The following is a 27,242-nucleotide window of genomic DNA, read 5'->3' on the forward strand; positions in this document are numbered from 1 at the left end:
TACTTTCGGTTAAAACATTGCTTGCTTGCTTGCTTATTATGAATACAATACCTGTTTTTAAGCCTTAAAACACAATGCACAGAGCTCCATTATTAAGCTAAGAACTCCCTAATATCTTGCTAGATATACTTTTCTGCAGATTAGGCAGTTATTCTAGACAAGTGTTAATACATATGTCCATTTGTCCTTACTTGTCTACTTTTTCCATAATTTTTCTGCTAACTTATTTTTTGGCCACTGCTTAGCTCTAATCACAGTTCTGCTGTCTTTGAGGCCTGCCTTTCACAGCTTTCCCAAAACCCTCTGATTTTATGGATTCCCACAATTAATGGAGAAATTGACCAAGGAGGTAAAGGAACTCACCGAATTGCAGCTTTAGCCTTTGCTTAGGAATTGTTCCTGATCTTCACAAAACAGGGGCTTCTATGGTTTGAAGAATAGTCTTTGAATGATCTCTACAGACCAGCTTTTACCTCCCTCAGAGTGCTCCTTCCCACTGTATGTCCCACCAGTCTGGCGGTTCCTGTGCAGGTGACATCCACTGCCACCAACAACAGGACCACTTTACCCATCACCAGTGAGAGGGAGCGTGGATCATTCCATTTTTTCTCACATAAGATATGGAGCTGAAATCCCTGTTGTAAATCCTGCCAATTCTTTCTGAATCTGTACATAGAAGCAAAGACTCCTTGCACAGAATGTACCTTCTTGGAACCCTGGTGATTAGTGGCACAAAGTCTAGCGGTGGACCCTGGAAGGACAATGCTGAGTGCAGTCCTTTCTGACACCTTTGTTAGTAAACTGGGTGATGGGGCCAGGCTGTGCCCTCCCACAAACCAGGAGGAGTGGCTGATCTGCCAGAGAGGAGTGCTGCCATTCAGAGGGACAGTTCAACAAGGGTGGCAGTTCAATGACAAGTGCTGAGTCCTGTCCTTGGGAAGGAAGAACCACAGGCACCTGTATCTGCTGGGGGCCACCCAGTTGGAAAACTGAGGTTTGGCAGGGTTCTGCTGGACACCAGGATGCCCATGGGCCAGCAGTGTGCTCCTGCAGCAGTGCAGAACAGCGTCCTGGGCTGCACTGGGAGCTGTGTCTCAGCTGGCAGAGGGAGGGGATCCTTTCCCTCTGCTCCACAGCAGAGAGGCCAGCCCTGGAGTGCTGGGCCCAGAGCTGGGCTGCCCAGTACAGGAGAGGGACAGGCTGGACAGAGTCCAGCACAGGGCCATGAAGGCAATGGAGGGACTGGAGCATCTGTGCCATGAGGAGAGGCTGAGAGAGCTGGCACTGGCCAGCCTGGAGCAGAGCAGGCTCAGGGCATCTCATGCCTGGGGATAAAAACCTGGGGAGAGGCTGCAGAGGAGACAGGGCCAGGGACAGCTCCAGGGGCCTCGGGCACAAAGTGACACACAGGAGGGGCCCTGCGAGCTCAGGAGACACTTGTGCACTGGGAGGGTGGCTGAGCACTGGTGCAGGTGCCTGGGGAGGTGGGGGGAGTCTCCATCCCTGGAGAGACTGAAAAGCCACCTGGACACATGCTGGGCAGCCGGCTCTGGGTGGCCCTGATGGAGCAGGGGCTGGGCAAGGTGACCTCCAGAGGTGCCTCCAGCCTCCCCCAGCCTGAGATTCTGTGACTCCGAGAAAAAACAGGCTGCAGTTTCCTAAGGGCAAATGAACAAGCTCCTCACATGGCAGGATTCTCCTGCCCTCACCAAAGTGGTGCATGGCACATGTGGCCGTCTGCAGATTCCTCCCTGGAGTGAGGATGCTCCTCAAGGTCACGCCTTGAGACTGAGAGAAAGGTTTGCCCATGGTCATGGGTTTGGGTGAGTAGCATCAATCTTTAAGAATTGGTTTTTATGGCGGCCTATTACCCTCAGGGCAGAAGCCCAGCGGGGAATGCCGGCCGGCCAGGATAGCTCAGCGGGGGCTCAGGCAACCCAGGCAGGCTATAGTGATTTGCAGTCAGCTCTTTAGTGATTTCAGCTCTTTCAGCATCCCTGATGCCGTAGGTACCGCCGCCGCAGCAGACGCAGAGAGAGAGGGAGAAGCGCTGTATGGGTTCCGCAGGGTTCTTTTATTCGGGTCTCCGCGAAGGGTCCAGTGACAGCTCTTCTCTCCCGAACCGGGCAGAGTTAGGGGTTTTTATACCCTACAGGGGTTTTGAAAACTGTCCAATAGTTAGGGTCAGGGGAAAGTGACCTATGGATATGCAGGGAGATAGCAGGATCCGATAGACGGAAGAGAGGGGCTTCTAAAGCCTTAGTCATGCTGACTTGGCATTTCCTAGCTCAGGCTTCTGACCGCCAAGGAGGCCGTGCAGGCCCTGTGCCTGCTACAGGTTTTTGCTGGCTTGACTGGAATTGCTACCATGTTGTTTCAGATATAATGCACTATACTGGAAGTTACAGGTCTCTGTACCGGGCAGGTAATAAGCCTGATAAAGATCTTTTAGTTTAATTGTGATCAGAATCAACTCTTTATTTTTCTATCAATATATCCTTCATCCAATGGAATATAGTTGTATAAAGCTTCCAAATTACACCTATACTATCCTTTAAACATAAACTACTGACTACGTCTAAAACTGCTTCCAGCTGCACCGTGGCTCCTCTCTGAGATGTTCAGGAAGCAAGGAGGTCCCTTCTGCACCTTGTGTCTCCTGCCTGCTCCCTGCACAGCTCTCCAGGTGGTGCTGTCGGTCTCGGGCCAGCTGTGACTGCAGCAGGGACACCTGAAAGAGGCACAAGGCCCGGCTCAGACAAGCCCACGCTGCCAGGAGCACCTGCAGCCCCACGGTACCGGCTCTTGGGGCACACACAGCCTCCAACTCCAGCCCTCAGCAACACTCTGCCCTTGGGCAAGGGGAAAGGAACAGGCTCCCAGACACAACACAGCTCAGAAGATCAACAAGTCCAGTTCAAGGCTGGCAAACACTTCCCACGTCCATTCACCTCTCAGCCACCACAGGTCTATTGGAGAGACTTCCAATGGGATTTAGGAACCCAGCTCTGATTTCCAAAGCACACATTTGGGCCACTGACCCTCTTCTCCACAGGCTGTGCATCAGCACGAGGGCTGCTACTCCCCTGAGCTACTGGAGGAGTCTTCTGTTTCAAAAGTCGACCGATTTCGATGGGCAGACTCGTGGACAGGGAACATGAAGTAGTCTGGGAGGAAGAGTCGCCTAAAATCTCTGATTCTCCTCTCAGGTTCCACCTGCAGATTGGATGGGAGAGAGGGTCACAGAAACCTGTCAGCAAACACGGAGCAAAAGGACCTCTGGACATCAAGGCAAGGAGATCCCTACTCTGAGACCCTGAACTGCACCAGACAACACTGGGGGCAAAAAGCTCTCGCTGGGGGCTGTGCAAGAGAGGCCAGTGTGTGTGTGCAGGGACACGGGGCCAGGGAGGGAGGCAGTGGAGTGAAGGTGCCCTTGTGAAAGCCATGGGCTGCCACAAGAGAGAGAAGAAACAAAGGGATGTGCCACAGCAGGGACAGGGAGAGGCAAGGGAACAAGCAGAGGTCTCCAAAGCGCTGCCTGGGCTAACGTGCCATGTTCCAGAGGAGCCTGAGGCTCTGCAGAGGCAGCGAAAGCCCAATTTACCTGCTCGCCACTTCTCCTGGGCACAGTGGATAATTTAGGCCTCTCTCTCTTCTCCTCTGCTGATGCAACTGGCTCCTTAGGTTCCAGGCTGGTCCCTGAGCCACGAAACAGCTGCTCCTCTTGTGCTCCAAGAGCCTGCTGGGTATTCAGAGAGGAGATGATGCCCTTATTTCAAACACCACAAAAGCTGTCCCTCAGAAATCTCCATCTTGGGAAGTGTCCTCACAGCACCAGCAGTGCAGCTGCTGTTCAGCCTCTCGATACTAAACTCAGTTTAGTCCATCACTCTGCTCACCTGCTCCATTCCTTTGCACACAGAATCCAAACCCTCACGTGTTGCCTTCCCTTTTGGTGGGCACAGCAGAAGCAGATCCACCTGCCCAGCTTTTGGCCTGGAGCTGATTTGAGCAGCAAGCTCCTACACAGGCAGCCCAGGGTCAGGGAGCAAACTCTCCCTCTCTCAAACTTCGGAGCATTGCACACGGGAGCAGAGCACAATGTAGGCAACCAATCCCAGGGGAAGAATGAGCCTTCAAGCAATGCTGAGGCCTTGAAACTCCTCTAACTCTTCTTTCCTGACACCACAGGCTTGTGTACCAGAGAAGCCTGAGGCTCTGCAGAGGCAGCGAAAGCCCAATTTACCTGCTCGCCACTTCTCCAGGGCACAGTGGATAATTCAGGCCTCTCTCTCTTCTCCTCTGCTGATGCAACCACTTTGTTTGATTCCAGGCTGGTCCCTGAGCCACGAAACAGCTGCTCCTCTTGTGCTCCAAGAGCCTGCTGGGTATTCAGAGAGGAGATGATGCCCTTATTTCAAACACCACAAAAGCTGTCCCTCAGAAATCTCCATCTTGGGAAGTGTCCTCACAGCACCAGCAGTGCAGCTGCTGTTCAGCCCTCTTGGGCTAAACTCAGATGGGTTTACTCCATCACTCTGCTCACCTGCTCCATTCCTTCCCACACCCAGTCCAAATTCCCATGGGTTGCCTCCCCTTTTGTGGGCACAGGAGAAGCAGCTGCCCATGCCCAGCTTTTGGCCTGGAGCTGATTTGAACAGCAAGCTCCAGAGCTAGAGCAGCCATTCCAGGTGTAGCAGGAAACAATCAGGCCTACACTGACAGGGGTATAGAGTCCCACCTCTTGATGGGAAACATCTCTGGAATAATTCAGGCATGTTGCAGTGGACTGAAGATCAATGCCAGTGCCTGCCTGGATACAAGTCTTTCCCTTCAGGAATGCCAAGCGATTCTTCAGAGCCCCTTTGACAATTTTACACTTGGTCACTGCAGCACTCAGAGTTCCCCCTCTTCCTTCCTTCAAAGCAGCAGCCACATGCTCCAAATCTTCTTGCTTGGTTTCCTTTTCAGTGTTCAATTGTTGCATTATTTTCTGTTGATTTGGCATGTCAAGTGCATGTATTTCATTCTTCTTTTCGAGATGTCTCATGTGCTGCTGGTACAATTCCTGTTCATGCTGCCAAAACAGGGAGAAAAAGGGTCACTCATTCCCTCTCAGTTTGCTTTTCATACCAGATCTGGACTCCTGCTGCAGGGGCAGGCACAGGCTGCTCCTCTCTCTCTCTCTGCCCCTCGGGATGCGGCAGACCTTTGCTGGGCCCCCTGGTGATGCTGCATCTTTCCCAGCTGGCTCAGCTCGTCCCAGCTTCCGTTCTGCCCTTCATTCCCGCTCCTTCCACATCCAGATATTTACAAATCCAAACATGGGTTTGGACATACCAGGAATTCCCCAAACCATGTAATGTCAACAGAGACAGTGAGGACATTGAGAACTAAAGCTTCTAGGGCACACAAGCCCACCATGGAGGACAATGAGCAACCTCAGCATTAACTGCCTTTGACATGACTACAACACCTTTCCCTTCTTATTCAGAAGAATGCGATTAGAAAAGTTAAACTGGAAGAAGGTGCCCCTTAGAACTATTAACACAAGGTCCAAACATAACCAGGAAATGGCTATTTGTGGCATCTGCCAATCTCACCAGCACATCCTGCCTTTCCTTCTTCAGGATTTCCAATTTCCTCTTCAGAGATGCCACCTCCTGACGAAGAGTCACAGCCTCTTCCTGCCTTTCCGTGGCCTCTTTCTGCAGGGCAGTTTCTCGAGAAATGTGCTTGACTTCTGCCTTCCAGAAATCTGCAGCAGGGAAGGGGAGAGGAGAAAGGGACAAGCAAAGCAAAGGCAAACTGATGTGCATCCTGCAGAGACAACAGCACTGTCTTCACTACCTGCCTGTGTTTGCCAGGCCCTAAGCCCACAAAGGCTCCAAAGCTGACAGAAATGAAGGAAACTTCCCCCCAGAGAAAAAAGCTGGAATGAAAGAGACAAGGTTCACAGGGATAGGAGAGTGTATTTGCTCTTGGCCTTGTGCAGAGTGAGCAATCCAAGAGAGACAAAGGAGAGGGGATGCCTGTCCAGTCCTGCTCCAGAGAGGCCAATAGCCTGGAGGCTCTGGCAGGGCCTGGAGGTTGGGGCAATCGGGCTGAGGCATCCAGCTACAGCTCCTCAGCTGGTGAGACAGTGTGGGACAGTGAGTGGGAGAGGAGAAGCTGTACCTTGCTCACTTTTCTCCAACTCTTTCTGCAGCTCCATGTTGCAGGCTCTGAGGTTGTCTCTCTTAGTCTGTGTCTTCCTCAGCTCCAGCTCCAGAGCCTTACACTGTATGGCCAAGGCAAGAGCTTTGTCATCAGAGCTCTGGAGCTTCACACGCAGCTCAGACACCTCAGCCTCCAGCACATGCACAGAGTCCCTCAAGCAGCGTTCTCCTGCTCGAGACTCCTCCAGCTCCTTCAGCAGCTGCTTCTCTCGAGTTGCCTGGGAAGCCTCCATCTGCAGCACTGCGTCCTGCAGGGCCCGGATCTGGAAGATGGATGCACAGAGCCTCAGGGACAGGGCTGCTCCTGAGGCAGCAGAGTGGGCAAGAGGGAACACAATGAAGGAGAACTGAGTTCAAGGAAAAAACATGCCAAAATCTGAAGGAAGAGAAACAAGGATTCCAATGGAGAGCAATGGAGAGAAAACAGGGAAAGGGAGGCAATGGGCATCCTTGGGCTGCAGCTCTGAACAGACGCTGAACTGGCTGTGCTGGAAATGCCCTGCCCAGCCTGTCACAGCCACGGCCTCCAAGCCAAAGGTGCTGCTGTGTGTCCCTGGAGGAGAGGATGCCACTGCACAGCTTACCTGGGTGTTGAGCTCCCGCACTTGTCCAGCGCGGTTTGAAGAGAGCTGGTTGGCCTGCTGAAGAGCAGATTGACACTGAGAGACATGATTGTTCAGTGCCATGTTCTGTTCTTCCAGGGTTCTGAGGCACAGGTTCTTTTCCTCCAGAGTCAGAATCAGCCTAGAAGGGAAGCAAGCAACTCATTACTATATGATATCACATTTTATAAACTCTTAGGACTGGCACCACCTCAGGGAAAAACTGCTCTGTCTGATGAGGTTTGTCTAAACAACTTGGCCGTTTACAAATCCCACAAAGAAGACATTAGGGGAGAGCAACAGTGTTCTTCTGCCTAACCAGGCTCCAAGGCAGGGAGCTTTAGTCAGCATGGAAGAGACATTTCCTTCCCCCATCTTACACATACATATAGGAGCAACAGCACCCTACAGCCAGGGGATCTCTGGCAAGTTCCCTAAGATTTACCAGCACCCATCCTACTTTCAGCTGGAGAAAGAAAAGCCAAAGTGGCAACAGAGGCTTGGAGCACAACCTGATGGAAGATGCAGAAGGTTCGAGGCAAGCAGGAGCAGCCTGCCTTTCCTTTGTCTTCTTCTTGGAAGAAGAATCCTGTGGCACTGAAGCCAGGCAGGACTTGATCAGCTGGAGGAGCCCCCCATACCTTGCTCCTGTTTCTTGCATTCTTTGCACAGTCAGAAATGCCTGGGACTGTGCAGGGTGGCAGGGACCCTGCTTGACTCCCTCCAGGCACCGGGGCACATTTGATGAGGAATGATGCAGCAGAGACATTCTTGTTTCTGGGCTGCCTCCGAGGGCAGTCTGGCCTAGATCAGCAATCAGGGCCTTAAGATGGTTCTGCCCAGAAACAGCATCAGATGCCAGGCTGATCCAGATCCCAAAGGCTTCAAGTTACAGGACCCAAGGTGGAGCTGATGGATGCATCCAACTCCTTCCAATGCAGCTCAGGCAGTGTCAACACACCCACCTATATAACACAATACCCCTAGAGGGAAAGGGCTACCCCAAAAGCCTTTGACTTCAGAAAAACTGTAACGGAACGCTTAGAAAAAAATAAAATGAAAGACAACATCCAGGCAATGGGACGTGTCTGCATGGAGAGTTCAGAATCTGCCACTTGGGAAATGCTGCCAGAGCCCCTGGCAGGTGCAAAGATGGCAAAGAGGGAATCCGTTCACTCAGTGCAGAGTCCCACAGGCTTCCATTTACCTGGCTTTTTCCCTCTCTAGGGCATTGACGGAAGCCTGCAATTCTGAATTCTGCTGTGCCACTTCTTCCCATTGACTCCTTTCCCTCTCCAAGTCCTGCAGATGTGCTTGCAGCTCCTTCTTCTGATGTTCTGCCTCCTCCAGCAGCTTCTGGACATGCTCAACCTCCGAGAGCTTCTGCCTGGACTCTTCCTGGGCCTCCCTCACATCTTGCTGGGCTCTCTGCACAATCTTTTCCTGGCACTCTCGGGAGGCTGCCAGCTGAGATGTCAACTCTGCCACCTCCAGTCAAACAGAACAAAGCAGTCAGAGGCCACGGCCACAGCTTGTCACTGTCAGCCACAGCACAGGCTGTGAGCAAAGGTAAAGGACAACTCTGCATTTCTCCCTGTCCTGAGAGCCCCAGATTCACAAAGGATATGGCCAACTTGTTCCAGTCTCTAAGTGGCCCACCACCAAGGGCACCGGAAAAAGCACCTGCCAAACCAAGGCTAGAAAGAAGAGGCCAGGAGGAATCCATGCTGATGGTTGCTGGCCAACAGGGCAGAGGACGAGCCCAGCTGTCCAGAGCAGCAGCTGACATTCAGCAGAGCCCTGAGTGTCCTTCAGAGCAGCTGCCATGGAGCCCCCAGAGCACGAGACAGCCCCAGGGCTCCCCACTGCAGCTGCTGCTCTGCCGTGGAAACGCAAGAAGGCCACAGACCCCTCACTGCATGACTGCAATGCCACTGCTCTTTCACTCACCTGCTTTTGTAGAGCCTCCTTCTGCTCAAGGAGCAGATTCATTTCCTCTTCGAAGCCTTGCAGCTCTTGCTTGTGCCTCCTCTCTGCTGCCTGGACTTCACTGCGAGCTTCCTGCAGCTCAGCTTGCAGATTTTCCTTGATGTTCTGGCAACAAAATGCAGAGCAACCTCCCCGGATTTGCCCTCGGTCTCAGCTTTTTCCACTTGCTGCCTCTAAATCCCATTCTTTCAGCTGCTTCTTTTGGCTTCTCTACCCAGCTCTGCTTCCCCTGCAACCCTTCCTTCCCGGGGCTGAGCTCTGCAGCCTACCAGGAGCTGTGCTCCCAGGGCCTGGGGCAGCCCTTGGCTCCTCAGTCCCAGGAGCTGCCTTTTGTGCCCTTATCACTGCCCTGCCCTCCGTTGCCTGGCTACTCACACTTAGCTGCCCCTTCTCTTGCTGCTCTTGCACCTCCTGCCTGAGCTGCTGGACCTGCTGGCGGGCTCGGCTGAGCTCTCCCTGAGTTTGGAGCAGTGCCTCTGATAAAGCACTCTTCTCCTTCTGCTCTTCCAGCAGGACCTGCACAGAAGGAAAGAGCAGAGGGCTTCACACTTCTCCTGCAACACCCGTGTGGCAAGGGGCAAAGGCGGATGGGCTCACGTGCCCTCAGAGCACTTGGCTGCTGCTGCCCTGGGCCACTGCCTGCCCTGGGGGAGACACAGCTTCCCAGGAAGTGACTGAACACACAGCCCAGAAGACATCTCTGGGTTACTGTTCAGATATACCCCAGGCAAGTCTTTAAAAAGATTTTGCTCCTGTCAGTGTTCCAGCTGCGCCCACCCCGTGCCCACTAAAGAAAAGTCCTCCAAACTCACTTAGGCTAGGAACACCTACCAGCACACACCAAAAGGGGAGCAGAAAGAGAACACTGAAGATACCCTGAGGTGCATCTTAAAACAACAGAGCACAAGAGCAGCACAAAAATCTCAGTTGACAGCTGATGTCTCTGCCTGGCTTCCTAAGAGAGGGCTCATTCCTGGTGCCAAAGACAGCCCTGTTCAGCTTGCACCTCCCCTAATTCAATGTAGAAGACACGGAGGCCATGCTCCACACAGCCCCATATCCTGCCATCTCCCACAGCTCCAGCCTTGCAAAAAATCACACCAGTTCTCTTCTCACAATCATTACCTCTCGCTTGGCATTTTCAAATCTCGTTAATTCTTCTTGTTGGGCCAGCAGGGTGGCTACTTTCTGTCTCATCCCCAACAGCACCTCCTTGTGCTCCTTCTCTCTCCCTGCCTTCTCTTTTTCCCATTGCTCCAGCATCTCCTGCATCTCTGCACGGTGCCTTTCATGTTCACTTGCCTGAGGAGGAGAGGAAAAATTTGCAAGATGAAGTCCCAGGCAAGCTCCTTGCTGAAAAATGTGAAGCTTCATCCCTCCCACAATCCCCAGCTGGAAAAGACAACAGCGATGGCTTTCTGTACTCCAGAAACCGTGTCCTGTCAGGGGATTCAAAAGGAGGCTCAGCAGGTGCAAGAATCACAGACTTGTGGAATCTCTTCTGTTGGCAAAGACCTTGCCAAGCATTGAGTCCAAGCACTCAGAAAAGGCGGTGTCACCTTCCCCTCCCTGATGCCCCAGCCACAAGGACTGGACGAGCAGGGACAATGGGCCTGTCCATGGCTTCCAGCCCAAAGCCAATCCCTCTGCCCACCATGGAAGCACAGCAAGAAAGGAACTGAGTTCCCACGCCTGCAGCCAGCAGCACTGTTGGCATCTGCTCCACGTTGGCATCTGCTCAGGGGCAGGTGGGACTCGGGGATGATCCTGCCCTGGGCTGCCACGCTTTGGGTGGGCACTGCCCAACCTGCTCTGGAACTGCTCTTACACCCTCACTGAAGCTGTGGCTGCATTTACTGTCCCAGCACCATCCCGGGGGCCTTCACGCACCTCCAAGTCCGAGCTGCTGCCTCTGCTGTCTGGACCAGCAGTGGGAGGCCTCTGCCAGAGAACTGCTGCCCTTTCACACCCTCAGCCTCTGCTTGTGCTACACCAACCCACAGGGCTGGCTTGGTCAATTCAGAAGCAAATTGGCCCCTACCAGGTCTTCCAGGAGCTTCTTTATTTCCACTTGCTGAGCTGTTCCCTGAGGCCTGAGGCTTTTGTGATGCTGCTGCTGTGCCTGCAGGAGTTCTTGAGCTGTGTCTTCCTGTTCCTGCTTCCTGAGAGCTCTCTCTGCTTCCAGCTCACCTTGCAGGCATTTCACTTGTCCTGCAAACAAGACCAACAGCAAGAGTCAGAGTCTTTACTGACTTTACTGACCTCAGGTCCCTTCAGTGCCTCCAGCCCCACCAATCCTAAGATGCTCTGTGGACAGAGGTGGATTTACAAGGTGCTTAGCTTCTCTAGGCATGAGCAGCACCACAAACGAAGCACACGAGTTTCTCACCTTCTATCACCTCTTTGTCCAGTGTGACTGTGAGCACGTGAGCCTCCAGATGGTTCATGGAGATCTCCAGCTGAGCTATCTGCTGCTGAGCAGCAAACAGCCTGGATTCCAGGCTCTCCTTTGCTGACCTACAAGTTGCAAATATGGAGAGACATGAGTTGCTTGCTCCAGAAGCCCATAGCTGGATGTTCCAGGATGACGTGGCTCAAGATCCCCACACCTGAGTATGGAAAATGGGACACCTGGAAACTGGTCCAGAGAAGGCACATCTGTGCCATTTCAAGAGAGAGCAGGGCCCTCTGAGGGACTGCCCAGGCCTCCCTTATGGCCTGGCACAGCACAGACTGCCCAGCCCAACTTGGCCTCCACAGCCAAACCTTCCGTTGCTGTTCCTGACCTATGACACTGGCTAGCTGTGCCCAAACAGGCTGGAGCGACGAGCAAAAGCCCAGCCCCTGCTCACAGCCCTTCTCCCATCAGCACTTCCAAGCTGCTCTGCTGGGGGACACAACAGACTCTTGTCCTGGCTGAATCCTGACTTTTTACTACTCTTGATATTGGACATGAAGGCACATCAGCTTCCAGACACCCGGTATTTAAGAGGCTTCAGAACTACTTTTCAGACACAGTAAAATCTCATGGTCATGGCAGCACTTGTAAATATCGGCAAATATCTTTGTCTCAATGACAACTTCCTGAATGCAGAGATTGCAGTTTCAACTACTGCAAGGTCATGGAGTAGACCTGCTGCCTTTATTTTAGGGTTGCAGGCCACGCAGGCAGTAGCCCAAGGGACTTGTCCTTCCTGACAGAGTGAGAGGGACCATCCAAAGGGACCTTGGCCGGTGTGGCAGCTGGCTGCCCATCAACAATCAGCAAGAATCCCCAGAGGCTGTTGAGAATTCCAAAGAGCTTTCCCTGCTGTTCTCTAACCAGCTCCAGGTCCTGTCCCACACTTCTCAAGAGTGTGCTGGGAAGCAGAAATGGCTCAAGATTTTCAGCAGGAGCCTCTGGCTTCACCCTGAATGGCAGCGTGCTACTCCCAACGTGCCAAGGGAAGAGCCTGGAATGCTGAAGGTGAAGCTTCAGTTCTGAAGATCAGGATCATGTCAAGCTACTCAGAAAGGAACAAGGGATGCCCAGAATGCCCAGAAGAAGGAGCCAAATCCAAGAGAAACTTGAGGTTTCACTCAGCATCTGCATGGTTCAACTACTGCTCAGTTCAGGGCTGGGTGGATTGCTTTTGACTTCCCACAGGAGTTGCTCAGCAGCACAAAGAGGATCCCAAGGCTCACAAGAACTTTGCTGGCTTTAGGTGGCCGAAAACTAACCTTCACATTGTGGCTTTTTTCTTCTTGAGACTCTTCCATGAGTCATATTCTATCCATGGCATGTAAAAACATCTGAAAATGCTCAGCTCCCTGCCTTTACCTGGTCTCTGCCAGCTGCCTGGAAAGGTCTTTTTGGAGCCACTCTGTGGCTGCCAGTCGGCCCTCAAGCTCAGCCTTCTGGCCCAGCAGCTCCTCCTCTCTGCATGCCTGGGCTGCTGCGTGCCCTTGGTCAGAGGATTCCCAGCTAAGGTGCTCAAGAGACCAGCTCGATGGCTCTTCCTCCTGGGAAACCTGCAAGTGGGACAAGGTACAGCTGGAGCCCTTCCTCGGGAGCCCTGTGCAGAGCCAGCCAGTGCCACCTCGCAGGCAGCCAGAGGACAAGGAGCACCTGTGCTCTGGGCTCCAAGTTTCACAGCATCTGCCCTATGCCGCTCTGATAGCCTGGGCTGCCAGAAGCCCCTGGCACTGTTACCTTGGAAGTGCTGTGTCAGGCCCTGCTGCCTTGCCTGGGCCCAGACTGCTCCTTCCCAACTAACATCCCTACTCCAAACTCTGTGTTGTCACCCAAAAACACTGCCTCTTCCACAGTTGCAAATACAATTTACTCTGAGCACCAGGAGTGTAACTGATTTTCAGCCATTGATCCAAAACTCAACTCACTTTAGTCCATCACTCCAATCACCTGCTCCATTACTTCCCACACCCAATCCAAACCCCCATGGGTTGCCTCCCCTAGCACTGGCACAGGGGAAGCAGCTCCCTGTGCCCAGCTTTTGGCCTGGAGCTGATTTGAGCAGCAAGTTCCAGAGCTGGATTGTTCATTCTAGGTAATGCAGGAAACAATCAGGAAGTCAATGGTCTCTGGCTGGACGCAGGCAGACAGACAAGGCTGCCTGCTGCAGCCCGGGCTGCTTTACCCAAGCAGGCCTGCACTGACAGGGACAGAGACCCACCCCTTCATGGGAAACACCACTGGAATAATTCAGGGACACTGGACTGGACTGAAAGCCAATGCCTCTGCCTGCCTGGATCTTTCCTTTCGGGATGTCCAAGCGCTTCTTCAGAGCCCCTTTGGCAATTTCACTCTTGTTCAGTGCAGCACTCAGTACTTGAGTGTTGTCCCTTAATTTCTTCAAAGCAGCAGCCCCATGCTCCGACTTCTCTTGCATGTCTTCCCTCTCCACTTCCAAGTCTTCAGTATTTTCCTTATCATTTGGCATCTCAGGTGCAGGCATTTCATTCTTCTTTTCCAGGTATCTCATGTGCTGCTGGTACAATTCCTCATCATGCTGCCAAAACAGGGAGAAAAAGGGTCACTCATTCCCTCTCTCAGTTTGCTTTTCATACCAGATCTGGACTCCTGCTGCAGGGGCAGGCACAGGCTGCCCTTCTCTCTCTCTCTGCCCCTCGGGATGCTGCAGACCTTTGCTGGGCCCCCTGGTGATGCTGCATCTTTCCCAGCTGGCTCAGCTCGTCCCAGCTTCCTTTCTGCCCTTCCCTGACCTCTTGCAGCTCCACTCCAGTGCTCCTTTGGGGAGGAGCTGCCAGAACTGCAGCCAGGATTTCAAGTCCACGCTAAGCAGGATTCAGGCAGTGCCAGGAGGATGTGCTCTCCATAAGGGAGGAAGGGAAGAGCAAACATTCCCAGCCTTTCCTTCCCTGGGGCTGGGCTGACAGGAGTGGTTTTCCACCTCTCCTGTGCAGAGTTTCCATGGCTCCATCCCCGAGAGCCCCACTGCCCTCTCTGGGAGCAGCCAGGGCCAGATCAGTCTGTCATTCACTGCTGCCACTCAGGACGAGTTGTGCCCTTGCAGGCACACGTCCTGATGTGGATCAGCACTTGGCTTTCCTCTCTTCTCTCCCCACTGGCTGCTCTCAGATGGCCAAGGCCAAACACCTTTCTGTGAACAGCAAACATGGGACCTCCCCGCTCTTTCCAGATATTTAGAAATCCGAACATGGGTTTGGACACCAGCAATTCCCCAAACCATGCAATGTCAACAGAGACAGTGAGGACATTGAGAACTAAAGCTTCTTGGGCACAGAAGCCCAGCATGGAGGAAAATCAGCAGCCTCAGCATTAACTGCCTTTGCCATGACTACAACATCTTTTCCTCCTTATTCAGAAGGATGCAATTAGAAGTTTTAAAAAGGAAAAAGTACTCCTTAGAACTACTAACACAAGGTCCAAACATAGCCAGGAAGGGGCCCTTTGTGGCATCTGCCAATCTCACCAGCACATCCTTCCTTTCCTTCTCCAGGTTTTCCAATTTCTTCTTCAGAGATGCCACCTCCTGACGAAGAGTCACAGCCTCTTCCTGCCTTTCCGTGGCCTCTTTGTCCAGGAGAATTTGGCGAGAGATGTGCATGGCTTCTGCCTGCACCCACTCTGCAGCAAGGAAGGGGAGAGGAGAAGGGGGCAAACAAAGCAAAGGCAAACTGATGTGCATCCTGCAGAGACAACAGCACTGTCTTCTCTACCTGCCTGTGTTTGCCAGGCTTTAAGCCCACAAAGGCTCCAAAGCTGACAGAAATGAAGGAAACTTCCCCCCAGAGAAAAAAGCAGGAATAAAGGGGCAGGGTTCAGAGGAATAGCGGAGTGATCAATCCAAGACATACAAAGGAGAGGGGATGCCTCTGCAGCCCTGCTCCAGAGAGGCCAATAGCCTGGAGGCTCTGGCAGGGCCTGGAGATTGGGGCAATGGAGCTGAGGCATCCAGCTACAGCTCCTCAGCACAGACACGGCACCTGAAAGGCACCAGCTGTGCACGGGATCAGCCCCAGCACAGCCAGATGGCACTGCCAGCCACAGCATCTTTCTCAAGAGAAAGCTTTCACTGGCACTTGGATGGATAAATCTCCTGCTGGTTGTTTTTCTCCCTCTCTGCCATTTCAGGGCAGTGCCCTTTTCCTCTGCATGGGATTGAGAGATCCCCAGGGGTGAGACAGCATGGGGCAGTGGGTAGGAGAGGAGAAGCTGTACCTTGCTCACATTGCTCCAGCTGTTTCAGTAGCTCCTTATTGCGAGCCCTGAGATTGTCTCTCTCAGCCTGTGTCTTCCTCAGCTCCAGCTCCATGGCCTTACACTGTGTTGCCATGGCCTCTGCTCTTTCCTCAGAGCTCTGGAGCCTCACACACAGCTCAGACTCCTCAGTTGCCAGCTGCTTCTCTCGAGTTTCCTGGCAAGCTGCCTTCTCCCTCACTGCCTCCAGCAGGGCCCAGGCCTGGAAGATGGATGCACAGAGCCTCAGGGACAGGACTGCTCCTGAGGCCATTGCGTGGCCAGTAGGGTGAACAACAAAGGAGAAATTTCTTCAAGCCAAGAACTGATGGCACAGAAGCAAGGATTGCAATGGAGACCAATGGAGACAAAACAGGGAAAGGGAGGCAATGGGCATCCTTGGGCTGCAGCTCTGAACTGGCTGTGCTGGAAGTGCCCTGCCCAGCCTGCCACAGCCACGGCTGTGTCCCCACATTGCTCAGAGCCCTGCACAGGCACCAACTCTGTGTGGGACAACACTGCTAAGAGAGGGACAGAGAAGCTCCAGAGGAGTCTGCTGCTGCTTCTCCTGCCACATTTCCTGATGGGACCCGGGAGAGGAGGGAGGAACGTTTCAGCAGCAGACACCAGATCCAGCCTTGGCCTCAGGGTGCAGCAGCAGCCCTGGGCAGAACAGGGCAGCTGTGGATGCTGCTGGGAGGGGAAAGAGGTTGGGGCCTCCAAGGCAAAGGTGCTGCTGTGTGTCTGTGGAGAAGTGGATGCCAGTGCGCAGCTTACCCGGGTGTTGAGCGCCATCAATTCTCTTCTATGCTCAGAATAGAGCTGCTCTGTCTCCTGAAGAGCAGATTTACACTGAGATATGGAATTTTTCAGCACCAAGTTCTGTTCTTCCAGTCTTCTGAGGCACAGGTTCTTTTCCTCCAGAGTCAGAATCAGCCTAGAAGGGCAGCAAGCAACTCATTACTATATGATATCACATTTTATAAACTCATAGGACTTGCAGCACCTCAGGGAAAAACTGCTCTGTCTGATGAGGTTTGTCTAAACATCTTGGCTGTTTGTTTCCCCTGCACTCCCAGCCCAGCATGTGCCTACTCTACTTTTGTCCCTGAAAGAACAGGCAGTTCCTGCCTACATGCCCTACCTTCCTATTGAGATGGCAATGTGAATACAAACCTAACAAAGTCTTGCAATGAAGACATTAGGGGAGAGCAACAATTTTCTTCTCACTAACCAGGCTCCAAGGCAGGGAGCTTTAGTCAGCATGGAAGAGACATTTCCTTCCCCCATCTTACACATCCACGTAGGAGGAGCAGCACCCTACAGCCAGGGGATCTCTGGCAAGTTCCCTAAGATTTACCAGCAACCATCCTACTTCCAGCTGGAAAAACACAAGCCAAAGTGGCAACAGAGGCTTGGAGCACAACCTGATGGAAGATGCAGAAGGTTCGAGGCAAGCAGGAGCAGCCTGCCTTTCCTTTGTCTTCTTCTTGGAAGAAGAATCCTGTGGCACTGAAGCCAGGCAGGACTTGATCAGCTGGAGGAGCCCCCCATACCTTGCTCCTGTTTCTTGCATTCTTTGCACAGTCAGAAATGCCTGGGACTGTGCAGGGTGGCAGGGACCCTGCTTGACTCCCTCCAGGCACCGGGGCACATTTGATGAGGAATGATGCAGCAGAGACATTCTGGTTTCTGGGCTGCCTCCGAGGGCAGTCTGGCCTAGATCAGCAATCAGGGCCTTAAGATGGTTCTGCCCAGAAACAGCATCAGATGCCAGGCTGATCCAGATCCCAAAGGCTTCAAGTTACAGGACCCAAGGTGGAGCTGATGGATGCATCCAACTCCTTCCAATGCAGCTCGGGCAGTGTCAACACACCCACCTATATAACACATTTACCACTAGAGGGAATGGGCTACCCCAAAAGCCTTTGTCTTCAGAAAAATTCTAACGGAACGCTAGGAAAAAATAAAATGAAAGACAACAGCCAGGCAATGAGGAGTGTCTGCATGGAGAGTTCAGAATCTGCCACTTGGGAAATGCTGCCAGAGCCCCTGGCAGGTGTAAAGATGGCAAAGAGGGAATCCATTCACCACAGTGCAGAGTCCCACAGGCTTTCATTTACCTGGCTTTTTCCCTCTCTAGGGCATTGACGGAAGCCTGCAATTCTGAATTCTGCCGTGCCACTTCTTCCCACTGGATCCATTTGCTCTCCAAGTAGTCCAGATGTGCTTGCAGCTCCTTGTTCTGATGTTCTGCCTCCTCCAGCAGCTTCTGGACATGCTCAAACTCTGAGAGCTTCTGCCTGGACTCTTCTTGGGCCTCCCTCACATCTTCCTGGGCTCTCTGCACAGTCTTTTCTTGGCACTCTCGGGAGACTGCCAGCTGAGATGTCAACTCTGCCACCTCCAGTCAAACAGAACAAAGCAGTCAGAGGCCACAGCCACAGCTTGTCACTGTCAGCCACAGCACAGGCTGTGAGCAAAGGTAGAGGACAACTCTGCATTTCTCCCTGTCCTGAGAGCCCCAGATTCACAAAGGATATGGCCAACTTGTTCCAGTCTCTAGGTGGCCCACCACCAAGGGCACCTGGAAAAGCACCTGCCAAACCAAGGCTAGCAAGAAGAGGCCAGCAGGAATCCATGCTGATGGTGGCTAGCCAACAGTGCAGAGGACGAGCTCAGCTGTCCAGAGCAGCAGCTGACATTCAGCAGAGCACTGAGTGTCCTTCAGAGCAGCTGCCATGGAGCCCCCAGAGCACGAGACTGCACCTGCAGCTGCTGCTTTGCCATGGAAAAGCAAGAAGGCCACAGACCCTTCACTGCATGTCTGCAGTGCCACTACTCCTTCACTCACCTGCTTTAGTAGAGCCTCTCTATGGGCAAGGAGCAGATTCATTTCCTCTTTGAGGCCTTGCAGCTCTTCCTTGTGCCTCCTCTGTGCTGCCTGGACTTCACTGCGAGCTTCCTGCAGCTCAGCTTGCAGCTCTGCTTCCACATGCTTCCTGCTCATCTCCATCTGAGCTTTCTGCTGCTGAGCTGCAAGCAGCCTGGATTCCAGGCTCTCCTTTGCTGACCTGCAAGTTGCAAATATGGAGAGATATGACTTGCTTGCTCCAGAAGCCCACAGCTGGATATTCCAGGATGACGTGGTTCAAGATGCCCACACCTGAGTATGGAAAATGGGTCACCTGGAAACTGGTCCAGAGAAGGCACATCTGTGCCATTTCAAGAGAGAGCAGGGCCCTCTGAGGGACTGCCCAGGCCTCCCTTATGGCCTGGCACAGCACAGACTGCCCAGCCCAACCTGGGCTCCACAGCCAAACCTTCCGTTGCTGTTCCTGACCTATGACACTGGCTAGCTGTGCCCAAACAGGCTGGAGCGACGAGCAAAAGCCCAGCCCCTGCTCACAGCCCTTCTCCCATCAGCACTTCCAAGCTGCTCTGCTGGGGGACACAACAGACTCTTGTCCTGGCTGAATCCTGACTCTTTAATGCTCTTGATAATGGACATGACGGCACATCATCCTCCAGACACCCGGTATTTAAGAGGCTTCAGTACTACTTTTCAGACACAGTAGAATCTCATGGTCATGGCAGCACTTGCAAAATATCAGAACATCTCTTTGTCTCAATGACAACTTGCTGAATGCAGAGATTGCAGTTTCAACTCCTGCAAGGTCATGGAGTAGACCTGCTGCCTTTATTTTAGTGTTGCTGCCCAAGCAGGCAGTAGCCCAAGGGACTTGTCCTTCCTGAGAGAGTGAGAGGGACCATCCAAAGGGACCTTGGCCGGTTTGGCAGCTGGCTGCCCATCAACAATCAGCAAGAATCCCCAGAGGCTGTTGAGAATTCCAAAGAGCTTTCCCTGCTGTTCTCTAACCAGCTCCAGGTCCTGTCCCACACTTCTCAAGAGTGTGCTGGGAAGCAGAAATGGCTCAAGATTTTCAGCAGGAGCCTCTGGCTTCACCCTGAATGGCAGCGTGCTACTCCCAACGTGCCAAGGTAGGGGCCTGGAATGCTGAAGTTGAAGCTTCAGTTCTGAAGATCAGGATCATGTCAAGCTACTCAGAAAGGAACAAGGGATGCCCAGAAGAAGCATCCAAACCCAAGAGAAACTTGAGGTTTCACTCAGCATCTGCATGGTTTAACTACAACTCAGTTCAGAGCTGGCTGGATTGCTTTTGACTTCCCACAGGAGTTGCTCAGCAGCACAAAGAGGATCCCAAGGCTCACAAGAGCTTTGCTGGCTTTAGGTGACAGGAAAATAACCTTCAAATTGTGGCTTTTTTCTTCTAGAGACGCTTCCATATTCTGTCCACGGCATGTAAAAACATCTGAAAAGGCTCAGCTCCTGCCTTTACCTGGTCTCTGCCAGCTGCCTGGAAAGGTCTTGTTGGAGCCACTCTGTGGCTGCCAGTCGGCCCTCAAGCTCAGCCTTCTGGCCCAGCAGCTCCTCCTCTCTGCATGCCTGGGCTGCTGCGTGCCCTTGGTCAGAGGATTCCCAGCTAAGGTGCTCAAGAGACCAGCTCGATGACTCCTCCTCCTGGGAAACCTGCAAGTGGGACAAGGTACAGCTGGAGCCCTTCCTCGGGAGCCCTGTGCAGAGCCAGCCAGCGCCACCTCGCAGGCAGCCAGAGGACAAGGAGCACCTGTGCTCTGGGCTCCAAGTTTCACAGCATCTGCCCTATGCAGCTCTGATAGCCTGGGCTGCCAGAAGCCTCTGGCACTGTTACCTTGGAAGTTCTGTGTCAGGCCCTGCTGCCTTGCCTGGGCCCAGACTGCTCCTTCCTAACAAACATCCCTGCTGCAAACTCCATGTTGTCACCCAAAACCAGTGCATCTTCCATAAATGCCACTTGGCTTACAAAATTTCTCTCTGGATCTATTTCAGTGATGGACATTTTCAGGAAGACTGGGGAACACAATTTTGCTTTCCAAATCAAGGGAAAATATACAGCATTTCCTCTTTCCAGAGCAAAACCCACATCTAATTATCACCTCCTCACATATTCAAAGCCACTCTCTGCAAGGAGAGGATGCTTGGAAGGGAAACAGCTCTTGTGCTGGGCAGACATTTAGTGACTGATGGACTTCTGGCTGATGTGGCCAAAGCACAACCTCTGCTGTGCATTTGCCACACCTACCACATTGCCCAGACCTGAGACTGCCTGACAGAGACCATCAGAAACAAAGCCTTCTCTTGCAGCTATCCTGTAACACCCAATCCAAACCTGCTCTGGCACAGCTTGGGGCTCTTTCCCCTTCTCCTGGCCCTTGTTCCCTGGAAGCAGAGCCTGACCCTCACCTCACTGCAGCTTCCTGTCACAGGGAGTTGTAGAGAGCAAGAAGGTGCCCCCTGAGCCTCCTTTTCTCCAGGCTGAGCCCACCAGCTCCCTCAGTCACTCCTGGTCACACCTGTGCTCCAGACACTTCCCCTCCTCTGTTCCCTGTATTAGAGGCTCTGTGGCTGCCCAAAGCAACACAATTTGCCAAATCATGCAACACTTTGCTGATGAACATGCATATCCCTGGCTAAGGAATGGGTGTGCCATCTTGAGCCAGGTGTGCACAGCAGTGTGCCTGTCTTCTACTGCCAGGAACAGCATCTGGGCTGATCTGGCTGCCGCAACTCGCGCTCCCACAGGTGCTGCCTAGCAATAAGGTGTTCAGAGCCGTGCTAACATCATCCCTCTTGCTCCAGCAGATCCCTCTGAAGCTGCAAGTCCTCCAACGTCTGCCTCTTGACTTCCAGCTGGCTCTGCAATGATGGCTCTTCTCCCTTGAGTGCAGCCAAGTCCTCCACTGCTCAAGAAGGGGCAAGAGAAGTTTCCAAGGGAAAACCAGTGTCATTTCCAAAACCAACCTCCATCCAGTCCTGCTGCTCTGCCTTTTCCTCCTGGGCTGACGCTTCCTTCCGCTGTTTGGTGTTCTGCTGGTGCAGACGCAAGGCTCCTGGCTCCGGGATTCCAGTGCATTGCAGCAGCATTTCCCTGGACTTCTCAAGGTTTGCACAGTCACTGCAGAGACAAGGCTCAGTCAGAAGAACCAAGAGGCCTGAAGAGTCAGCAATGCCATTCTCAGCACTCCAGGATGGAGCTGGGAGCAGTGGGCTAAGGAAGACCTTGCTCTTTCCCTCCCAAGGAAATCCTCCAGGGACAAAGGGAAAGGAAGGCAGGAATTTGCCTTCCTTCAGTGAGAAGCAGGGGCTGGGCAGGGGTGCACAAAGAACTGAATTTCGGGAAGCAAGACAGTGAGAAGAAGGAGTCTTCTATTTCAGCATGGCTCTGCATCTCCCAGACAACCTAGGGAGTCACAGTAGAGCATGAAAAACCCAGACAGGATGATGCTCAAGGGCCACACTGAGGCCTACACATGGTAGGCAAGTGATTTCTTCAACTAGGACACCTCTGACCTCCCAGACCTGGAAGCAGATTGCCTCTGGAACACGGGAGGGAGAGGAGGAAATGCTCACCTTCTGATTTCTTCTAGCAGAGAGTCTATGAGCTGGTATTGGCCTCTGATCCTCTGGGTACTCTCCTCCATTTGATCAAATTGTTGCCACATGCGCACACAATTCTCTGTAGCTTCCCGAACCAATTGACAGGGATGCTGTTTGTCAGTGGATGTCTGAGTTGAGAGGATGTTCCCAGGATTGTCGGTGCAGATGTTGGAATTGGCCATGCTGTCACGGTTGACTACCAGCACCTGAAAGCCCACATCCAGCTGTTAGTCAGGTATTCTGTTCCTCTTGCAAAGTAGCACTGAGATGCCTCTTCTGATCCCACAAGAGCCAGTGTCCATTCATGGAGAAGCAGTTTCCAAATGCCAGCCAGCTCAGCACTTTACTCACCTCAGGGGCTCTGGAGGAACGTCCCTGGTGAGAAAGCCCTCGAGCTCCCTGCAAGGGCACAGGGAAGAGCACACTCAGACTGCATGGCTGCCCCTCAGGCAGTTGCCTCTAAGTGCTTCCCAGCCTATCCCAGAGCACAGCAATTCCAGCTGTGCTCTTCCTCCCCTCCTTGGCAATATCTTCAGCCCAGTACTTTGACAGCAGCACAAACAAACATGCTGGAAGGTGTCTCTTTACTTCTAAGAACACCAGAAGGGGAGTTGCCCAGAGTCCAATCACACGCCCAGAGTCCATGAACACTCCCAGGATCCAGGGGAAGCCACAGCTTCTCTGGGCAGCCTGTGCCAGGGCCTCAGCACCCTCAGAGGGCAGAATTCCCTCCCAACATCCCATCCATCCCTGAGCTGTCTTGCTTAGAATCCTTCTCCTGTCCCTGCAAGCCCCTGGCTTAATTCCCTCTCCAGCTCACTTGCAGCCCTTTCATGCATTGCAAGGGGCTCTAAGGTCACCCTGGAACCTTCTCCAGCCTGGACAACCCCAACTCTTGCATCCGTTTCCCTTGGCACACGTGCTCCAGCCCTTGGAGCATCTTCCTGTCATCCTTGTGGCCTCCTCTGCGCCACTGGGAGATGTCTGGGAGAAACCCATTCTTGACTCTGGGAAGTGCTGAGGACACACTGTAATTTGGGTGAGGGGAAGGCAATGAAAACTGCTCCCTTGTTTGTGCCTGCAGCCTCCAATGGGACAAGAACAGAGGAGGAGATGTGGCTGTGCTCTGGGATGGCCACGAGCCCCCCATTCCCTCCCAGGCCTGTCCCCAGGGCAAGCACCAAAGCTGCTGCCAGCTCTGGAACAGCCAACCATTAATCCCTTGCTATTGCCAAAGGGAACTGTTCCCCGAGGCACAGCCCAGGCCCACCCAGGCCCCTGCTGGCCTTGGCACAAGGAGAGCAGTGGCTTTCTCACTCACCCGCCGGGTCTCCATCTGCCCCTTCCACAAGAAGCGAGAAAATACCAGTGACCAAAGGCCCTTGGTCTTGGCAGGGCTTAAACCCCAGTGACCAAAGGCCCTTGGCCTTTGCAGGGTTCAAACCCCAATATCCAAAGGCCCTTGGCCTTTGCAGGGTCTAAAGCCCAGTGACCAAAGGCCCTTGGCCTTTGAAGATGTAAACACCAATATCCAAAGGCCCTTGGCCTTTGCAAGATGTAAACACTAATATTCAAAGGTTCTTGGCCTTTGCAGGGTCTAAAGCCCAGTGACCAAAGGCCCTTGGCCTTTGAAGATGTAAACACCAATATCCAAAGGCCCTTGGCCTTTGCAAGATGTAAACACTAATATTCAAAGGTTCTTGGCCTTTGCAGGGTGAATAGCAAAATATCAAAGTGCCGTTGGCCTTTGCAAGGTCCAAGCCCCAAAATTCACGAGCTGTTGACAGCTCCAGGGTCAAACCCCAATAGCCAGGAGCTGCTGCTTGTTGCCAGGATCCAAGCCCCAACATTCCATGGCCTTTGTGATGGCTGCCAGGATGCAAGCCCCAACATTCCATGGCTTTTGTGATGGTCCCAAGAGCACCATTCCAGAGGCTGTTGGAGGGGCCCTCCCTGGCTCTCCCCCCATCCCAGCTCTCTGCTGGTCCTGGCACTGGCCCTGCCTCCCCTGGGTCCCCAGAGCCCTCCTGGGCAGCTGGGCAGGGACCTGGCTCATAACAGGAGTTCAAAGTTGCTGCTCCAGACAGTTCTGAAGGCTCAGCATTCTCAAGGCCTGCAGGCTCTTTAGGGATGCTCTTAGTTCCTGAGTCACAGGAATTCTTCTGTCTTCCCTGACAAAGGGCACATGGAAGAAAAAGCCTAAAAAGATCATGGCGCTAACAGATATTCATGGGAAGTCAAGCTTTGCCTTTAGAACAGCCAGATGCGGAGGAAAAATGGTGTTTCAGGGGCTTTTCACGTTTCTACAGAGAAATGCCAGTGTTTAAGGCTCATAGAATAGATTAAGAACACAGAGACAACCACAAGTGCATTTTTTATCTCTACTCTCTGTTTGGCAATATATCACTAGGTCTTGTAGGCAGAAGAAAAGCCTTGCTGCTTCCATCAAAGATTCCTCACTAGGAACAGATCTTCAAGAACCAAATGGGTCTGCTTGCAGAAGCTTTGGCAGGTTGATTTTTTGCCCTCATCTTCCACAGTATTCATCAGTGTACTAGGGAGGATTTTTGTGCCCCAGTTGACAGGAATTGGCTTCTGAGCAGGGCACAAATCCTGCGTGGAAGAGAAGAGCTGCACCTGCCTTCTGTAAGGCCTGCCTCTCCAGAGACAGATGGCCCAAGGATGTCACTGCCAAGTTAAGGTTCAGAGACCAATGCAGCTTCAAGTCTCTGCTTCACAAGAGCAGCTTTGGGCTCCTTCAGCACAGCTGCAAAGGAGCAGGACAGCTCCTGGTGAAGGTGTCACAGCTCCAGCCTGGTCCTTGCACAGCTCTCAGTGTAGTTCTGCTGGTGCTGTCGGTCTTGGGCCAGCTGTGACTGCAGCAGGGACACCTGAAAGAGGCACAAGGCCCGGCTCAGACAAGCCCACGCTGCCAGGAGCACCTGCAGCCCCACGGTACCGGCTCTTGGGGCACACACAGCCTCCAACTCCAGCCCTCAGCAACACTCTGCCCTTGGGCAAGGGGAAAGGAACAGGCTCCCAGACACAACAGAGCTCAGAAGATCAACAAGTCCAGTTCAAGGCTGGCAAACCCTTTCCATGACCATCCCTCAGCCACCATGGGTCTATTAGAGAGACATCCAATGGGATTTAGGAACCCAGCTCTGCTTTCCAAAGCACACATTTGGGACACCAACCCCTTTCTCCACAGGCTGTGCATCAGCACAAGGGCTGCTGCTCCCCTGAGCTCCTGGAGGACTCTTCTACTTGAGCTGCTGGACCCTCAGCCCAGGCATGAGGGGAATGTGGTGTTTGGGTTCTTTTTGTTGCTTTCATGAGGCATTTGAGCACTCCAAGCCCCATTTTACACATCCCCATTGTGAAAAACGAGGTTCACTCTCCTGTAAAAGTTTAAATTTGAAGAAAGGACAATAAGAGACCAAGAAAATAAAGCAAAGGTTTTGCAGCTGGGTGCTTGGCAGTCAGCCAACAGCACATCTGCCATTTTGAAGACATCCTTTACATACCCTTTGTATTGCATCAGCCAACTGCATGGTCATAAACATATATGTATATTTAAACTTGTCCCCAAACCAGTTTATATGTTCCAATAATTCTTTAGCATGGCTCCTCCTCAGGGCCACCTTTTCAGAGCATGTGCATTTTGTGGCTGTGGTTTTAGTCTGCCCTTGTTATCACCTCCTCTTTGGGCTTTGGTCCATTTTTTCTACAGACGGTGGGAGCGGATAATTGGCATGTCAGCAGCAGGGGTCTCCATCATACATTCATTGAATGTTACCCCAACCAAGGAGGCCATTTAACACAAGCATCCTATATCAGCTATTACACTACTATGTCTAGGTTTAGTTAACAACAGAAAAAAGCCCTGTATTCTTATAGCAAAGTTACTCTAACATACATACAGAATCCATCTTAATATTTGCAAAAAGCCAATATTATAATATGTATTCATAACAATATTTTCCCAACAGCACCCACATCTGCACCCCTCAGAGCTGAAGAGAGGGGCGGGGCTTTGGTTCCACAGGGGTCTCACAGAAACTTTGGGCACAACCTATGACATCCTAGTGTCCCACATGCCAATGCAAAGTGACTCTGAAAGGCAGAGACATAGTCTGAACAGGACACAGTGACACTGGTGCTAAGCGTGGCTGTGTGACACAGACGAGGAAGGTGTGGGCCAGGGCACGAATGCTGCTCTGAGCCCTGGGGCCCGGGGAGCACTGTCATCAGCAGATGTGCCAGAGTCCCCACTGAAGCAGAGTCCCCCTGAGCCCTGGCAGTGCTGGTGCCCATCTCCTGCCCCAGAGACCTGTGCCTCGAGAGGGCTTCTCTGCTAGAGGGCAGCCAAGGCAAACGTGCATTAGGGGCTGTGCTCCATCCTACAGGGTTCTTGGTAGGAGCACCTGGAGCAACTGTTGGCAACACTTGGTATGTGCCAGATGATGTTGCTCCTTCCTGGAATGATTTTTTATATGGAAGGGCTCAGCAGTAGCACAGAAACACCAACAGCTTCTGAATTTCACAGGACAAAGAGACTCCACCAAAACACTGTCAGGTTTCCTTGTGCTTTTCTGTCTTTCCTGCACTCTGAAAGAAAAAGAATTGGCCCAGCCTCTGCTATTCAACCCTCCACTTGCTGTGTGTCTTCCTGTGGCAGCTGACACGCAATCACAACTGGCTGCCAGCTGACCATGGCAATGGAGGCCATAAAAAGGGAGGTCCCCAGTGAACATCAAGGCAGACACGTGGGGAAGTGCAAAGGGGAGGGATAACTCTGGGAGGAGAAGCTGTTCTGTGTCTCTGATGATGGTGCCAGCCCCCTGAAGGAGAGGCCATGACAAGTGCTGGAAGCAGCCATGTCCTGCTCTTTTCTGCTGTCATACTCACACAGGACAGTCTTGTTGCCCACAGGTTCACCAGACTTGAGCCATTGAGGAACAATGGAAGGCCATGTATTGGTAGGAAATGGCTTCCATCAAGAGCAACGCAGGAGCTTCTAGCAGGAAAGCCAGAGCTCGTGAAGCGGGTCATGTCCTCAGCAGATAACAAAGTGCTTCCCTCCAGCCCTGAATGTCGGCCTCAAGTGCCTGCTTGCCTGCTTTTGTTCAGTGCCTGCGGCTGCTTCCTTTATTCCAAGCCAGTCCACGATTTACTTTGGAAGCTCATGCATGTGTCTTGTAGGTGCC

At 52.7% G+C, this 27,242-nt stretch overlaps 2 protein-coding genes across 2 annotated transcripts; both read right to left on the minus strand.

The window, feature by feature from the left end:
• Nucleotides 1–2,824: 2,824 nt before the first annotated feature.
• LOC135282296 (centrosome-associated protein CEP250-like) lies at nt 2,825–23,860 on the minus strand. The gene is made up of 18 exons (XM_064391927.1): nt 23,354–23,860; nt 22,384–22,431; nt 22,006–22,238; nt 21,397–21,550; nt 12,633–12,823; nt 11,202–11,329; nt 10,854–11,023; nt 9,938–10,114; nt 9,188–9,328; nt 8,690–8,917; nt 8,031–8,311; nt 6,806–6,965; nt 6,181–6,484; nt 5,607–5,761; nt 4,745–5,080; nt 4,250–4,384; nt 3,608–3,745; nt 2,825–3,216 (listed from the first exon to the last, which is right to left on the minus strand). Exons 1-18 carry the CDS (start codon nt 23,366–23,368, stop codon nt 3,079–3,081), a joined length of 3,132 nt encoding a protein of 1,043 aa, XP_064247997.1. The 5' UTR covers nt 23,369–23,860; the 3' UTR covers nt 2,825–3,078.
• On the minus strand, nt 13,356–16,328 carry LOC135282287 (FYVE and coiled-coil domain-containing protein 1-like). Its single transcript, XM_064391917.1, has 5 exons — nt 16,311–16,328; nt 15,516–15,756; nt 14,767–14,921; nt 13,486–13,821; nt 13,356–13,397 (listed from the first exon to the last, which is right to left on the minus strand). Exons 1-5 carry the CDS (start codon nt 16,326–16,328, stop codon nt 13,356–13,358), a joined length of 792 nt encoding a protein of 263 aa, XP_064247987.1.
• Nucleotides 23,861–27,242: the final 3,382 nt, after the last annotated feature.

Source organism: Passer domesticus, chromosome 16 (genome assembly GCF_036417665.1).
Source record: "Passer domesticus isolate bPasDom1 chromosome 16, bPasDom1.hap1, whole genome shotgun sequence".
In the NCBI taxonomy this organism is placed as follows: domain Eukaryota; kingdom Metazoa; phylum Chordata; class Aves; order Passeriformes; family Passeridae; genus Passer; species Passer domesticus.

What these genes read in the sequence shown, in the direction of transcription:
- LOC135282287 (XM_064391917.1), bottom strand. An exon ending in GCTGGAGCAATGTGAGCAAG is followed by an intron (nt 14,922 to 15,515) that starts GTACAGCTTCTC and finishes TCCTTGCTGCAG; the next exon opens with AGTGGGTGCAGGCAGAAGCC. An exon ending in GTGGTGTTTCCCATGAAGGG is followed by an intron (nt 13,398 to 13,485) that starts GTGGGTCTCTGT and finishes GCCTGCGTCCAG; the next exon opens with CCAGAGACCATTGACTTCCT.
- LOC135282296 (XM_064391927.1), bottom strand. An exon ending in AGAAGCTCCTGGAAGACCTG is followed by an intron (nt 10,115 to 10,853) that starts GTAGGGGCCAAT and finishes TCTCCTCCTCAG; the next exon opens with GCAAGTGAACATGAAAGGCA. An exon ending in GTTGGAGAAAAGTGAGCAAG is followed by an intron (nt 5,762 to 6,180) that starts GTACAGCTTCTC and finishes TCCCTGCTGCAG; the next exon opens with ATTTCTGGAAGGCAGAAGTC.